The sequence below is a fragment of the Somniosus microcephalus genome, chromosome 26 (assembly GCF_052327205.1).
Source record: "Somniosus microcephalus isolate GS21.2 chromosome 26, FLI_Smic_1.0, whole genome shotgun sequence".
Classification (NCBI taxonomy): Eukaryota; Metazoa; Chordata; class Chondrichthyes; order Squaliformes; family Somniosidae; genus Somniosus; species Somniosus microcephalus.
In genome coordinates, this window is record NC_141012.1 from 33212281 (window position 1) to 33226844 (window position 14564).

Consider the following 14564-nt stretch of genomic DNA (forward strand, 5'->3'; position numbering starts at 1 on the left):
TCCAGTGTCCAACTCCATTTTCACTTGGACTCCAGCTATTTTTAGCATGACCCAGATAGTTTGTAGGTCAGCTTCCTTACTCACATTATGAATTCTCAGACTACCCAGCTCCTGGCCGTTTGGGTCTGAGTCCGAATTCTGTTCGTCTGAACTCTTCTCAGCCACCTTGTGTACCTTGTTGTACTTTTCCTGTGATGGCTTCCTTTGGTTGTTGGTCTTCTTCCCTGACCGGCATACCTTAGTGATGTGACCCAGTTTGCCACATTTCCTACATTCCTGGTTCTTAAACCAGCATTGGTTCTGATCGTGTGTTGTCTTCCCACAGCAATAGCATTTTGTTATACTCGAGGTAATTTGGTCCACACCGAGTGCCGCTGCCTTTAGCTGCATTTCCGCAGTTCCTTTCGCTGCGGCTTCGTGCGATGCTGCTATAAGGACAGCCCTGTCAAGTGTAAGGTCGTTCTCTTCGAGTAGTCGCTTTTGCGTCCTTTCCTTGGACAGTCCGCATACGAACTTGTCTCGCAATGCCTCTGTCAGATTCCCTTCAAACTGGCAGTATTTCGCTAGTCTACGCAGTTCGACCAAGTATTCCGCGTTGCTTTCATCTTTCCGTTGCGTTCTCGCATAGAATTTGAATCGTTCAGCCAACATCAACGGTGTGGGGTTCAAGTGATCCTTCAGAACAGCCACTATCTCATCGAAAGTCTGATCCGCCGGTTTAGCTGGTGATAGTAGATGCTTCAAGAGCCCGTATGTCTTTGCGCCCATCGAGTTTAGCAAGGTTATAGCTTTGTCGTCTTCTTCTATTTTGTTGGCCTCACAATAGATCTCAATGCGTTCCACGTACGTGGCCCAGTCTTCTATCTCCGAATTAAAATCGTTGATGTTACCACGCTTAGGCATCTTCCTCTCTTTGGGAACAACACAAGTATATCTTTAAATTATTATTTCTTTTTTTTTTCTCTAAGATGGCGGTTTTCCCGTGAAAATGGCGGTTTCCCGCTCTTATCTTCTCTCCCCGCCCACTTCAATGGCGGTTTCCCGCTTCTGTCTTCTTCCCCGCCTAATGGCGGCTTCCCGCGTTTCTTCCCTGGCGGGAGGGGTACACTTTCCCCCACGGGCAACGGCCGCTGGCTTTCAGGTTCACAGCCTGCGCGTCGGCTTCAAGGCTTTCCCTTTTTTTTTTTATGGCAGGGCGACCGGCTCTGGGTACCCCGTTGACGGCGAACAGGTTCAGCCGCTGGGCTGGCTCTCGCACAGTTCCCCTTGCTCGGCTCTGTCTCTCCCCCGCTCGCTCGGCTCTACCGGCGCTGGGTACACCCCGTTGACGGAGGACAGTTCAGCCGCTGGACTGGCTCCCGCACAGTTCCCCTTGCTCGGCTCTGCCTCTCTCCCGCTCGCTCGGCTCTACCGGCGCTGGTTACACCCCATTGACGGAGGACAGTTCAGCCGCTGGACTGGCTCTCGCGCAGTCTCTCTTGGTCGGCTCTGCCTCTCCCGCTCGCTCGGACCCCAATCGCGCCTCCCAGCCCTCTCGCAGTCCGGTGCTTCTCTCCCCGGCTGCGGCTGAGTTTCTCTCTTCCCGCACCTACGCTCCCGGTCGCAGCGCTTCGTGGCTTCGGTCACCGCCCGGCTTTTCCCGCCGGTCGCGGTCTCTCACGACACCGTTGGACCCGACTTTTTTTTTTTTCCGGCTCCTTTTCCCCCTCGACCGTGGTCGAGTGCCCAGCCCTTATCCTCCGGCTATTCTTTTCACTTTCCCTTACTCACAGTCACCGTGGCAGAAGGGACAGTCAGTGCCTGTTGCTGATGGAAGTTTTTGTCGCTAAAGTCTTCCTCCTTTCTATTGCTGCAGCCTTGAGTTTTCTCCCAGCCGAATGACGAGGGCAGTTGCCTCTTTTCGACGCTCTTTCGTTGCTTGAAAATATTGTTGCCGCAGGGTACGATCGGACTCGTCGCCACTGTAAAGTCTGTGGGTTGTGCAGTTAATTACGACACAGACTTCAGGAGTAACATACAACAGGACTTTACTATTCGAAGGTCAGGGCGAATCTGCCCTATAAATCATGCCACAGCACTTATATACCGGTGTGGTCACCGTCGGTATTACCGTATACAGAAGCCAAACAAGTAGTGCCCCACCTAAAATAGTTCTCTTAAAGGTGAACGGTTACATACAATAGTCTCTTAAAGGTAGACGGTTACATACACTACAGTGGTAGGGGCACTTTAATTGTCATAAGTGCTCTTGAATAGAAAGGGAAAAAATCAGTTAGGATTCTGACTCCTGACTATTATCCAATGACTCATGCTGGATAGTGTGTACCTGTGGTCTGGTGTAAGGTTAAGATCAGCTTATGATGCTACATTCTAATATCTTGCTGACACACTGGCTACACTCAGTGTTACAAATCTGGCACTACCATAGATACCTTTCTGGGTATAACAGTATCCTTATATTCCTTAAATGGTCTGAGCATCTTTATTTTATGGAAATTAACTCCCAGTGCCCTATATCTACTTGTGCAGCAGAGAGACCCAGGAGCGTAATAACGAAACTCCCTTGTGATCTGGGCTGGATTTCCATGTTTACGCATGTGTAACTCCTTCTATTCACAACTCAGCATGGGGCTATCTTGGGAAGCTAAACCCTTGTGGGAAAGCTTCTGCTAAAGAAAAAATACATCTTAACATAGCTCACGTCCAGATCCTATCTCTGACAACATGGCCAAAGACTCCCAAACCGTGACATTCACGCTTGAAGAATGAGCCATCTGGGCAAAGTACTGGAGTGTGCCAAGCTAGCATCGTACTGTACCGCAGCATGACTCAATGCCTTCAGGAAAGGAGAGGGAAAAATTGGGCAGGGTGGAAAAAATTCAAACGTTAATCTGGAAGGATCGAATGGTGAAGAGAGCAGGCTGACATCTGTCAACATACATGGGGGGGGTGGAGAAAACCCAGAAATGTCTAAGTGCTTCCAGGATATCTAACTGTGCAGGCACAGAGCAGCTGGCTTATCTGGAAAATTGAAGTAAAATGGGGTTAGATGAAGTAGAGTAGGAGGCGGCATGTGTGGAGCATAAACACTGGCATACACCAGTTGGTCCGAGTAACCTGTTTCTGTGCTGTAAATTCTATATAATCTGATCATGTGAACTTGGCTAGTATGTTCATAAGAATTTATAGGCATAATAATGTTACCTGATTACTAGAAACAAGGGGATTGTTTGCTAGTGCCTTCACCACATCAGGTTTCAGCGAGTTAATGAGGCTGCATGGAATTCCTTTGACAACAGCCTTCAGTTTACTTCAACAAGAAACAGAAAAATATATTTAATAAGAACAGAAATGAGGACTGACAGCTCATACTTCTAACTTCATGCTGAGAAATCAATTTATATTTTGATGCAATAAGCATTATGCATTTTAAAGGTTTAATAACATTTGCCACAAAATCGTTTTCAAATACTAATTTCAAATGTATTGGAATCGCAAGAATTTTAAACAAGAGAAACACACTTTAAATATATCCAATGAGTATTGATGCTTTGAATCTTCAGTAAGGTATCTAGTAATGTACCTTTTACTATATATACATTTAGCTTGACCTGATGTATTTCAAAGGAGCTTATCAATATATCATAGAATTTTAGGCAACACAGTGCCAAATATGGATGGCAAATACTTACAAAATTGACATAATTTTTCTCTGAGTTATCAAGAACCCAAGCAATAAGTAGTACAGTGAAATGTTCTCATCTGTAAGCTTGGTTCAGTCGGTAGCTCTCTCACCTCTGGCGATGAAGGTTGTGGGTTTAAGCGGTAGACCTGATGTTTGAACTCATAATCTAAGTTGATACTCCAGTGTAACGCTGAGGGAGTGCTGCACTGTTGGAGGTGCTGTGCTTCAGATAAGATTTTAAATATTGCCTTGTCTCCCTGCTCATGTGGTTGCAATGAACGCTAAAGATTCCTTTGGTACTATTTGAGAGAAAGGAGTTCTCCTGGCTTCTTTAAGCTGCAGTACCCCCAAAACAGTTTAACTGGTCAGTCGTATTATTGCTGTCTGTGGAACCTTGCTATGCACACAATGGCAGCCAACACAGTAACAGTCAATACACTCCAAAGTAATTTACTGTATATAAAATGCTTCAATGGCCCGTAATTTCCGATCCCTATGGGTGGGTACGCGCTGTGTAGGGACCTCGCAAGTACCAGTTTCAGGTATGCAAAGCGCATGCGCTAAAAACCGGCACTTCCGATCTGTCAAGAATTCTCTTGACATTTCGCATGCCTGCCCTGGAGAAGGGCGTCTGCGGGGGGAGAGTTCCGCTTTCTGCAGAACCTCCGTCCGCTGAAAACCCTTAGAAATCTTACACCTGGTAAAAGCAATGTAAGGCCTGCTTTTACCGGCATAAGAGTTTTAAAAAGTTTTAAAACATTTTTTTTCACTCATTTATAATTTAAAAATACTTTTAAAAAAGGTAAGTTTATTTTTAGCCCCGTAAAAAACTTTAATTATTTTTTCAAAAAATTACATTTTTGTTTAAAATATTTAATTTAATGTCATTTTAACTCATTTTAAAAATGTGATTTAAAAACATTTATTTAATGTTTTGATATCTTTTTTCAGTGATCCCCATTCATACTTTTGACAGGTCTACCTGTCAAAAGTATGAAAGGGGATTTCCTTCTCCCATTGGCTTGCCTGGCCCATGTGATCCCAGGAACGCTTGCGAACCACCTGCGCCCCTGGGATACCTGGGCCTCTGCGCATGCGCACCAGGAGATACCCAGGAGCGGAAATGGCCGGACCTACGGAGCCCTCAGGTAAGGGCGTAGATTTTTTTCTCGATAGGAGGCCTCCGCACGCAGGAAGCCTCCGATTGGAAATTACGGGTCAATATGTTTCTGACAAGGCAGTGTGTGCAAATATTTCAAGTCTTTCTTCCTCTTTAAGCTTGGATGAATTTTGCCTTATTTAAAGCATATATACTCAATCAACTGTGAAACAAAATTAAATAACCAAATGCTCTAAGCCCTAACAACTAGTGATTGCTTGAACAAGTCCTTCAAAATAATAAAACTCAAAGTCAAGCTAGAAAATTCTTTGGCTCACCTGATATTTTTAGCATCGTTGAGTTGGTCTTTAATATGATTAATTAGCGTGACAGACTGGGAAATCAGAAAGAAAGTTAGCTAGCTTCAGGAAAGGGAGAATCGCACAGAAATATTTTCAGCTCAGAATAAAAATTTGCTGACACCCTCCCCCTCAAACTAACTGTATGGAACACATCAGAGGGAGAATTCCTCTGGGCACCGTCCAGAGCAATGGCATAACCATGTAATAATTTCAGAATAGAACATTTGAAAGTTTTCTAGAAATAGCAAGCAGAAAAAACCTACACAAACTCATTGATAAGGCCTAGAGGAATTGCCCCAATGCCCTAGCAGCATTTTAAACAGATAATTAGAGCATCCCGAATGTAAACATTATGTACTTTCCCAACTGACTACTTTGTCACTTAAAGTTTCATAGAAAGGCCTAGTATATTGGGTAAACCAAGGTGTGGAGATGCCGGTGTTGGACTGGGGTGGACAAATGTAAGAAGTCGCACAACACCAGGTTATAGTCCAACAGTTTTATTTGAAATCACAAGCTTTCGGAGCGCTGCTCCTTCATCAGGTGAAGTGGAGAGATGCATAAAGACACAGCTTATATAGTCAGAGAATAATGCCAGATGATTACAGGTAATCTTTCTAACTGCCATTTATCACACCTCGGCAGAGAGATAATCACAGCGATCAAAGGTGTGAATGGTGTCCAAACAGGTTGGTCAGGAAAACATTACATCAAAGAACAATGAGGTGGGGTTACAAGGGGTCAAATGTTGCAGATGCTGGGGTCTGTATGAAAAACAAAAAACAGACAAAAAAACATTTTTTTTGCTGGAAATCACAGCAGGTCCGGCCGCATCTGTGTAGAGAGAACAAGCCAATGACAACTCGAGTCTGGATGACCCTATGTCAGGTGGGGTTACATGTAGCGTGACATGAACCCAAGATCCTGGTTGAGGCCGTCCTCATGAGTGCGGAACTTGGCTATCAGTTTCTGCTCTATGATTATTATGGTATGGGAACTGCATCGCCATAGACCGCAAGGCTCTACAGATGGTGGTGAAAGCTGCACAACATACTATAGGAATTAAACTACCTGCTGTGCAGGATATCTACCCCGAGAGGTGCCGGGGGAAGGCCCTGAGAATCATCAAAGACGCGAGCTACCCCAGCCACAACCTCTTCGCCCTGCTCCCGTCCGGTAAGAGATACCGAAGTATACAGTCTCGTACCAGCAGGTTTTGAAACAGCTTCTACCCCCAGGCCATAAGACTCATGAATGAATAGTTTATTATTATTTATTACTGTTGTTTTATTTATTATTACTGTATTTCTATTATTAGTATTTTTATTATTGCTATGCCATATTTATTCCAATGTTGGGAGGACTCGTAAAAATCAACATTTCATTGTGTAGTACACATGTCTGCTGCATATATGACAAATAAAATTGAATTGAATTGAATTGAAAACTGAGTTTCAAGCAATTTAGCAGCTCTTTGAAGTCTAGCATGTTTGTTGTGTGTAGAGTTCGGGCTGTTGCCTCCTTTCCATTGCTGCATTCCCCCTATCAATCCCTTACCTGACCCATGTTCCAAGGTTTGTTCTTGCTCAAGAAGTCTAAGTTGATGATATTGTCCGCATTTTTCAGTTTGTCTACTGGAATTTGTGAGACCAGTGATTCTGGAAGTGATTCCAGAACTGAATCAATTTTCACTGACTGCAAGATCTGTACAATTAAAACAAATCCTATTAGTTCATGTTTCTGTGATTAGGGATCGTGTTTATATTGTAGAGCTATTCAACTGTATATTTAAGTATGTAATCACCTTGAAAGGAACAGCTCGACGGGACCTCCACCCTCAGCCTTGTTTCTAGTGGCTATTAGTCCACAACAAAAATGGACTCACGTGTTTCCAACATGCTGGTCGTGTCCTGATGATGCAAGAGGACCAAGTTTGTGTGGTCGTCTTGCTCATCAGTTTCAGCACAGTGACTTGTGGTTGCCGCTGCGCTTGCACCCGAATTTGGATGCACACCAATTTCTCGGCCAGTGTCTCACAAAATGCTTGTTAGAAAATTTCAGGCGGATGGTATAAGAGGAGATTTAGCTTCAAGCGTAGAATGTTGGTTAAAGGACAGGAAACAAAACATTAGGGTAAATGTGTGTTGCTCAGACTGGACGGCGGTTGGGAGTGGTGTTCCCCAGGGGTCAGTGCTGGGTCCAGTTTTGTTCATGGTATATATAAATGCATTGCACTTAGGCATATGGAACAGAGTCTCGAAAATTGCCGATGACATAAAAGAGCAAGGAGGACTGTAAAAGATTTTGGAAAGACACAGACAGTTTAGCGAAATGGGCAAACAAGTGGCAGATGCAAACCATAAGGTAATATATCGTTGGAAAAAACAACAAACATTTAATGGAAAGCTGCTGAAAGCTGTGGATGAATCGAGAGACTTAAGAGTTCAAATACATAATTCCCTGAAAGCGCGAGTGTCAGTAAATAAAGCCATAAAAAGGACAACAGAATTTGAGGGCTTAGAGTACAAGAGTAACGAAGTAGTGATAAACTTGTACAAAACATTGGTTAGGTCACAGTTAAAGTATTGTGAGCAGCTTTGGAAGCCCAATTATAGAAAAGACATTAAAACCATAGAAAGCACACGTGTTGCTTCATCAGGATGATGGCCAGGGATTGAAAACTATATTGATGAGAAGTGACTTGAGATACTGGGACTATTTTCTATTTTCACTGGAACAGAAAAGGAGATTTAATCGAGGCTTTTAAAATTATGATGGGTTTTCATAGGGTTAATAGAGACTGACTATTTCCTCTTGGTAGGGGGGTCTAATCACTTTAAAATTGTCACTGAAATTGAGGAGGGCAGTTAGGAGAAATTTCTTTACACAAAGGGTTGTTGGAGAATGGAACGTTTAGCCCCACAGCGCAACAGAGGCAGAGACTATTTGATCTTTTAAGAGAAAATTGGATAACTATTGGAGCAGTGGGATTAGTTTTAGCAATAAGCTGGCTGAGATATAATGGACCAAATTATGTCCTGCTGTGCTGTTGATTTCAATAGTTCTATATGGAAAAAGAGAGGTTGAAGGCTAAGAGAGGATTCCTTATCTGATGATAAATATACTGATTATCTTTTCAAATTTGTAGCAAGCTGATAATGAAAGAAGATTTCTTTGAAGAAAATAATTTTCTTATGGTTTTTCATGAAGACAGGCAAGATCAGGTTCATTTGCTTATTGTAACTCGTTTGCTGTATGTTAACAGTTTGGATGATCAGTCTTAACAAGTACAATCTCCACGTTATGGATTGAACTACCTGGAGAAATTCATTCTCTCAATAATAAAATCAATACAAAGACTTGCCGCTTTCATGATAGACTTCTTCTGCACTGGCAACATGGCGTTTGGGGACTCTGCCACGTCCTTTTGAGAAAAGGCGTCTAGGAGCTCTTGGCCTTTGAACTTGTCAAATGTCTTTGCACCAAGACCAGAGACCAGAACACCAAGATTTTTCAATTTGCCAGCTGTGACCTGCAGACAAATAAATATAATTTCAAATATAATAACCTAGTAAAAATAACATTTTAAAATACTGGAACAGAGCACATTTGCTTGCAATAGGATGAATTATTCAGTTAGAGTCTAGGATGAAACTATTTAAGTAACAGATTTCCATCATTGCAATGTTTTTCAGGCACCTCCTTCTATCATGTATTGGTTTCTTCATATGGAATTATATTAAAGGCCATGTCATCTCATGAAAAATTTGGTTCAATATTTTGTGTTTCTGTTAGAATATCTAGGAGCATCTTCTGATCTCTGTCCATCTGCTCAGATGAAATGTTTTGGGATACCTTGAGGGTTTGAAGGGTATCATATAAATGCCAGTTTCTTTATTTTCTGTGACTCAGTGCCAATCTTGCAAGTTTCATTTGGCTGTTTGAAAGGCTTGAGGGAGGAGCCAAGCTGCTTTGAAACAAACATAGTCCGTGTGATCTGTTCAGTTAAATATATGACAGCTGGTTATTTTCAAATATAGTTGATAACTGAAGAGAGAAAGAAAGACTTGCATTTATATGACCTCAGGATGTCCCAAAGCGCTTTACAGCCAATGAACTATTTTTGAAGTGTAGTCACCGTTGTAATGTAAGCAATGCAGCAGCCAAATATGCTCACAGCAAGCTCCCACAAACAGCAATGTGATAATGACCAGATAATCTATTTGCGTGTTGATTGAGGGGTAAATATTTGCCAGGACACCGGGAAAACTCCCCTGCTCTTCTTTGATTAGTGCCATGGAAGCTTTAACGCCCACCTGAGAGGGCAGAAGAGGCCTCGGTTTAACATGTCATCCAAAAGATGGCAACTCCGACAGTACAACAGTCCCTCAGTACTGCACTGGAGTGTCCGCCTCGATTTTGTGCTCAAGTCTCTGGAATGGGGCTTTGAACCCACAACCTTCTGAATCAGAGGCGAGAGTGTTGTTCAAAATATAGTAAGTCCCAGTAACTATTTTCAGGGATATTTAAGGTTCTGCAACTGTTTGGATCTTGAAGTTTTTTTGGAGTCTTAAAAGAATATTCTTAATCACAATTTACTCCCACAGTGGTAATAAATAAAATAGGAAAGAAACAAAATATTCTATAAAAAACAGCTGAGCATTTGATTGTGATACATTTTATTGTACAGGTAGACTATCCTTTATCCGAAAACCTCGGGACCAGCCGTGTTTCGGTTTTAGGAAAATTTCGGATTTCGGAAGGTGCGCGAAAACACTTCGGTTTTCAGAGTAATTCGGTTTGCGGGAGTGCGGATAAAGGATGCACTATCCCTTATCCGAAAGGGTGGGGGGTCGGCGGGGGGTTGTGGTCGGGGGGGGGGTCGGGGGGGGGGATCGGCAAGGGTGGGGGTCGGCGGGGGGGTCGGGGGTCAGCGGGGGTCGGGTTCGGCCGGGGGGTCGGGGGTGGGGGTCGGCAGGGGTCGGGGTCGTGCGCACGACTTACGCTGAGCGATTTCGGTTTTCAGAAGTCATGCTTTGCGCCACTTTCGGCTTTCAGAGGTTTTCTGGTTTCGGATGTGCGGATAAAGGCTGGTACACTTACGCTGAGCGATTTCGGTTTTCAGAAGTGCGGAAAAATGCTACACTATCCCTTATCCGGCTAGGCCTGTAAGTCGTGCGCCACTCTGGTCATGTCGTGCGCACGACTTACGCTGACCGAAAAAACCTTCGGTTTTTAGAGGGTTTCGGTTTTCGGAAGTCCGGATAAAGGGTAGTCTACCTGTATTCCCATTGAGAAGGTAGATAGAAGGATTTCTACTCTAAAAATGTGTATGTAATAGATCAGTGTTAATTATCCCCATGTTCTCTTTTGTAAAATACATTTGTTTAATCATTTAAACTTAAGATGAATTCTGAAGTTGTGATCCTCTATAGCTTGTTGAAACTGAAAGAGATTCTATAAAGGCATAGGATAATTCCAGTTGCTAAAAATAATGAATGGAAAAAGTTTCTGTTTGTTATCCTGGACATTAAAGCCAATAATCTTGAATGCGCAGGAATTGGGACTCACCTTTGAGAACAATCTAAAATACAAAGGTAAGAGAAAAATGGTAGAAAAGATCCCAAAATATTACAATCATTATCAACCTACACACAGGAAATTCTCAAAATGTGCGACAGGCCAATCAGTATCAGAAAGAAAGGTAGGCTATGATTTTTATGTGTGCCTTTTACTCAAATTCTGATTAAGGCTGACACCCAAACTACAAATCAATCTTTGAAATGTTGATCAGCATGCTGCGTGTTTTCAAAATGTTCTGCTTTTTTATAATGGGCCTTATTTTCCGATCGGAGGCTTCCCGCGTGCGGATGCCTCCGATCTGGAAAAAATCTACGCACTTACCTGAGGGCTCCCGAGGTGTGTATAGTTCCGATGCTGGGCCTCTCCAACTCCAAGTGTGCAGGGCCCACGTATCCCAGAGGCGCAGGTGGTTCGCAAGCGTCCCTGGGATCACGTGGGCCATGGGGAGCCAATCAAAGAAGGGAATCTCCCTTCATACACTTGACAGATAGACCTGTCAAATATATGAATGGAGATCACCCCAAAAACACTGCAAAACATCAAATAAATTTTTTAAAAACATCACATTTTTAAAATCAGTTGAAATTACAATAAATTAAATACTTTAAACAAAAAAATAATTTTTGAAAAAGATAATTAAAGTTTTCTACAGGGCTAAAAATAAACTTACCTTTTTTTATAAGTATTTTTAAATGATAAATGACTTTTTTGCTTTTTTTTTCAACCCTTATCCTGGCGTAAGATTTTTAAGTGATTTCAGCGGGCGGAGATTCTGCAGAAACTCTCCCCCCGCAGAGGCCCTTCTCCAGGGCAGGCGTCCGATCTTGACAGATCGAAAATGACGGTTTTCAGCGCATGCACTTGGCATGGCTGAAACCGGTATTTCCGATCTCCCTACAGGTGTGTACACAGCGCGCACCCACCCGTAGGGATCGGAATATCCGGGCCATTATCTTGACAAGGAAAGTTCGTCACACCCCAGATTAATGTAGTGATGTAATATGCACAGTAAGAATATGCATTTTAATGATTGCTACTCACGTTTTCAACTTTCTGGTACTTTTTGACAAGGGCCTTGATTTGACCTTTGGACCACCCTTTGACTTTCTTCAGTTCTTCAAGAGCACCCGCAACAGTCTCATCCGAGAGATTGGACACTTGACTGACTTTAAGTCCGATCACAGAAGCTCCCAGATCTTTTAGCTCTTTAGCAGTCAAATTGTTGATATTAATATTCTCCACCAGCATCTGGTAGATCTGCAGAAACATGTCTGTGTTAAATAACTGAGCAGAAAATACTTCATGAGTTCCCTTGGCAGGGATTTGAAAACTGCATTGGCTTTCAAATGAAGCATGGCATACACATAGGTTGGACACAGGGGGCTGAATTTTAATAGGAAAGGTGTTTTGGCAGCTGGGGTCTCCGAAGTGGCCGGGAAACCCGGGAGAATTTAACGGCAGGGCCTGATTTGGATGGGAAGCCGTTGTTTACCACCTGCAGCTAGCCAGATTGAAAGGCTGGCTGGCTCCAGGCGGGTAGGCCTGCGGCACTAGGCCACAGAGAGGAGGGCAGAGAGGAAGGAGGGAAGGATCGTGTGGGGGCGGGGTGGCTGGCTGGAGGAATACAGGGGTGGAGGGTCTGAAGAGGATCGGGAGCTGGCCGGAGGAGAACCAGAGTGGGTCTGAAGGGATCAGGGGCCAGGAGCAGCACGGGGATGGCGGGGGGTGGGGGTGGTGTCGGGTGAGGATCGGGGGCCAGGAGCAGCTCGGGGAGGATCGGAGGGGTAGGGGGAAGGGAGTTGTCAGCGAAGATTGGCAGCTGGAGGAGCAGGGGGGATCGGAGGCCTGGGGGGTGGCGGGGGGTGCGGGTGTAGAAATTGGAGGCCTGTGTGGGGGAGTTGGTGGTCCGGGGGAGGGGTGTCTCCGATCTGGGGGGGTGGGTTAGGTAGGGACACTGGATCCAGCAGTCCTCCCCCTTGCATTAGCTGGTGGGTTTCACGAGGCCTGCAAAACCTGACCAGCTAAAGTTAAATTCAAAATGGAGTTTAAAGCAGAGGCTTTGAGCCTCATTATAATATTTAAATAGACGACCTGCCTCCTAGCAGCAGATTGGCTGCCCGCCCCTGTTAAAACCGGAAGTGGGTGGGTTGGAGGCGGGTTCAGGTTGCGATTCAGATTTTTAACACTTTAACTTCCCACCCGACCCCAACCTACCCATTTGTTTAGGTTAAAATTCCCCCCAGTGAGTCTAAAGAAACTATTGAAGTAATATACCACTGGTTATCAGGCACTCGAAGTATCTCACATCATATACTCACCTCCCTTAAATTCCTTGAGCATTTGAGCAGCTTGCCCTGTAAAGCCTTTTTTGCTGTCATACCAAGTGATTTCAGTTGTTTGACAGGGTAGAAACACGTTAGCTGACCAAGGCTGCATATAAGGGAGGGAGAAAAAAGTCTGAATTACACCTGGAATGTGATTTGGATTTTGTGACAAAAAAAATTATCCTTTTTGTAGGTAATCCATCTGTAAAATTAATTAGAAAGCAGATCAGCAACAGATTGTAAAATGGGTTACTTTCATGAGCAGTTTTCCTTATGACCCCAAACCCGTTTCTTTTCATATCAATGGAACATCATTCAAGAATAATGTTTATGATAAATTTGACAAATTTTCACAGTGCAGGTTACTGGATTTTGAATCGTTTGAAATTGTTCAGTTATACAGCACTTGACACACACTGCGGCTATTCTCTAAAATTCAGCGGCCCCAAACTTTCTGTTGTGCAGCAGCAGGAAGGTATAATAATCTGGGCAGGGAGGCATGAATTAGGGCAAACGTAAGTTATGTCAGGTCCCGGCACATGACTGTGCCCATCACGATTTCAACTGGGGCTGGGGGCAGGTGTGTGATACCTGGGCGTGTTACAAGAGGCAAATGATGGAAATATGACATCATTCTCATTGTTCGCACGGTAGCTGTTTAACATACAAACGCAAATTCATTTGCTGATATTCTAGGTTTGACAGCGGTGCCTGGCTCTGATATCTAGGCGATTTGCAACAACCTCAAATGAACTGTTTGCACTGCTGCGCGGGGCAGTGCCTGCATGTAAAAGTGGTTGTTTTTGAGAAGGGGGGAAGATCTGCAAGAGCCATGGGTCACTCCTGTCATGGTCAAATCATGTGTAAGCGAGGTGCTGATTATCTTGCACTATCTCGATGTGTGCTTGTAAATAGAAGTGGAAAAAAACATTGTGTCAAACACTTTTTCATGAAGTCAGGGTCCCTTTAAATGCCCAGGTCTGGGAAAAGTTATTCGATTGTTGTTTGTTAAAGCTGTAAACTGAAAAATTACCAATATCCTTACTTCGCAATTGCTGTTTCACTCATGATGTCAAAATTGACACATTTCTGAAGTCCTTCGAAGAATATGCGAGCTTGCACAGGTGTGAGATCATGCAGCTTATCCAAAAGGTCAGAGGTGGTATTGAAAAGCTGACATATCTGTAAATAGTCACATTTGACATATATTAGGCAAAATTGATACTCTAAAGGGTCAAACAGAATGCAAAATTGCATTTGCAGTTGTGTTTTAGAGCAAAGTGGCCAAATGTTGATTTGCTTCAGTTATTCATTCCCTAGATGGAAATCCCAAGTTCACTGAAGAACTACTAATGGTGGCTCATGGGACTTGTCTAACCATCACCAAATTTGCCGGAGTGGGCCTTTGGCGTAGCGGTAGCATCCCCGCCGCTGGGCCAGAAGGTGTAGGGTTTCGAACCCTGCTCCAGACAGTCCCGGCAAGTGGAGTCGGAGCTCCGGCTCTAAATTCT

At 43.8% G+C, this 14564-nt stretch overlaps 1 protein-coding gene across 1 annotated transcript in view; it reads right to left on the reverse strand.

Moving 5' to 3' along the window:
- Nucleotides 1-14564, reverse strand: part of LOC147100391 (otoancorin-like) — a 163611-nt gene that overhangs the window by 83798 nt on the left and 65249 nt on the right. Inside the window, exons 7-13 of the mRNA XM_085968054.1 lie at nt 14099-14235; nt 13048-13159; nt 11771-11986; nt 8511-8678; nt 6704-6850; nt 5123-5178; nt 3205-3310 (exon numbers count right to left, since the gene is read on the reverse strand). Coding sequence (XP_085824180.1) covers nt 3205-3310; nt 5123-5178; nt 6704-6850; nt 8511-8678; nt 11771-11986; nt 13048-13159; nt 14099-14235 — 942 coding nt within the window. The remainder of the gene's footprint in view (nt 1-3204; nt 3311-5122; nt 5179-6703; nt 6851-8510; nt 8679-11770; nt 11987-13047; nt 13160-14098; nt 14236-14564) is intronic.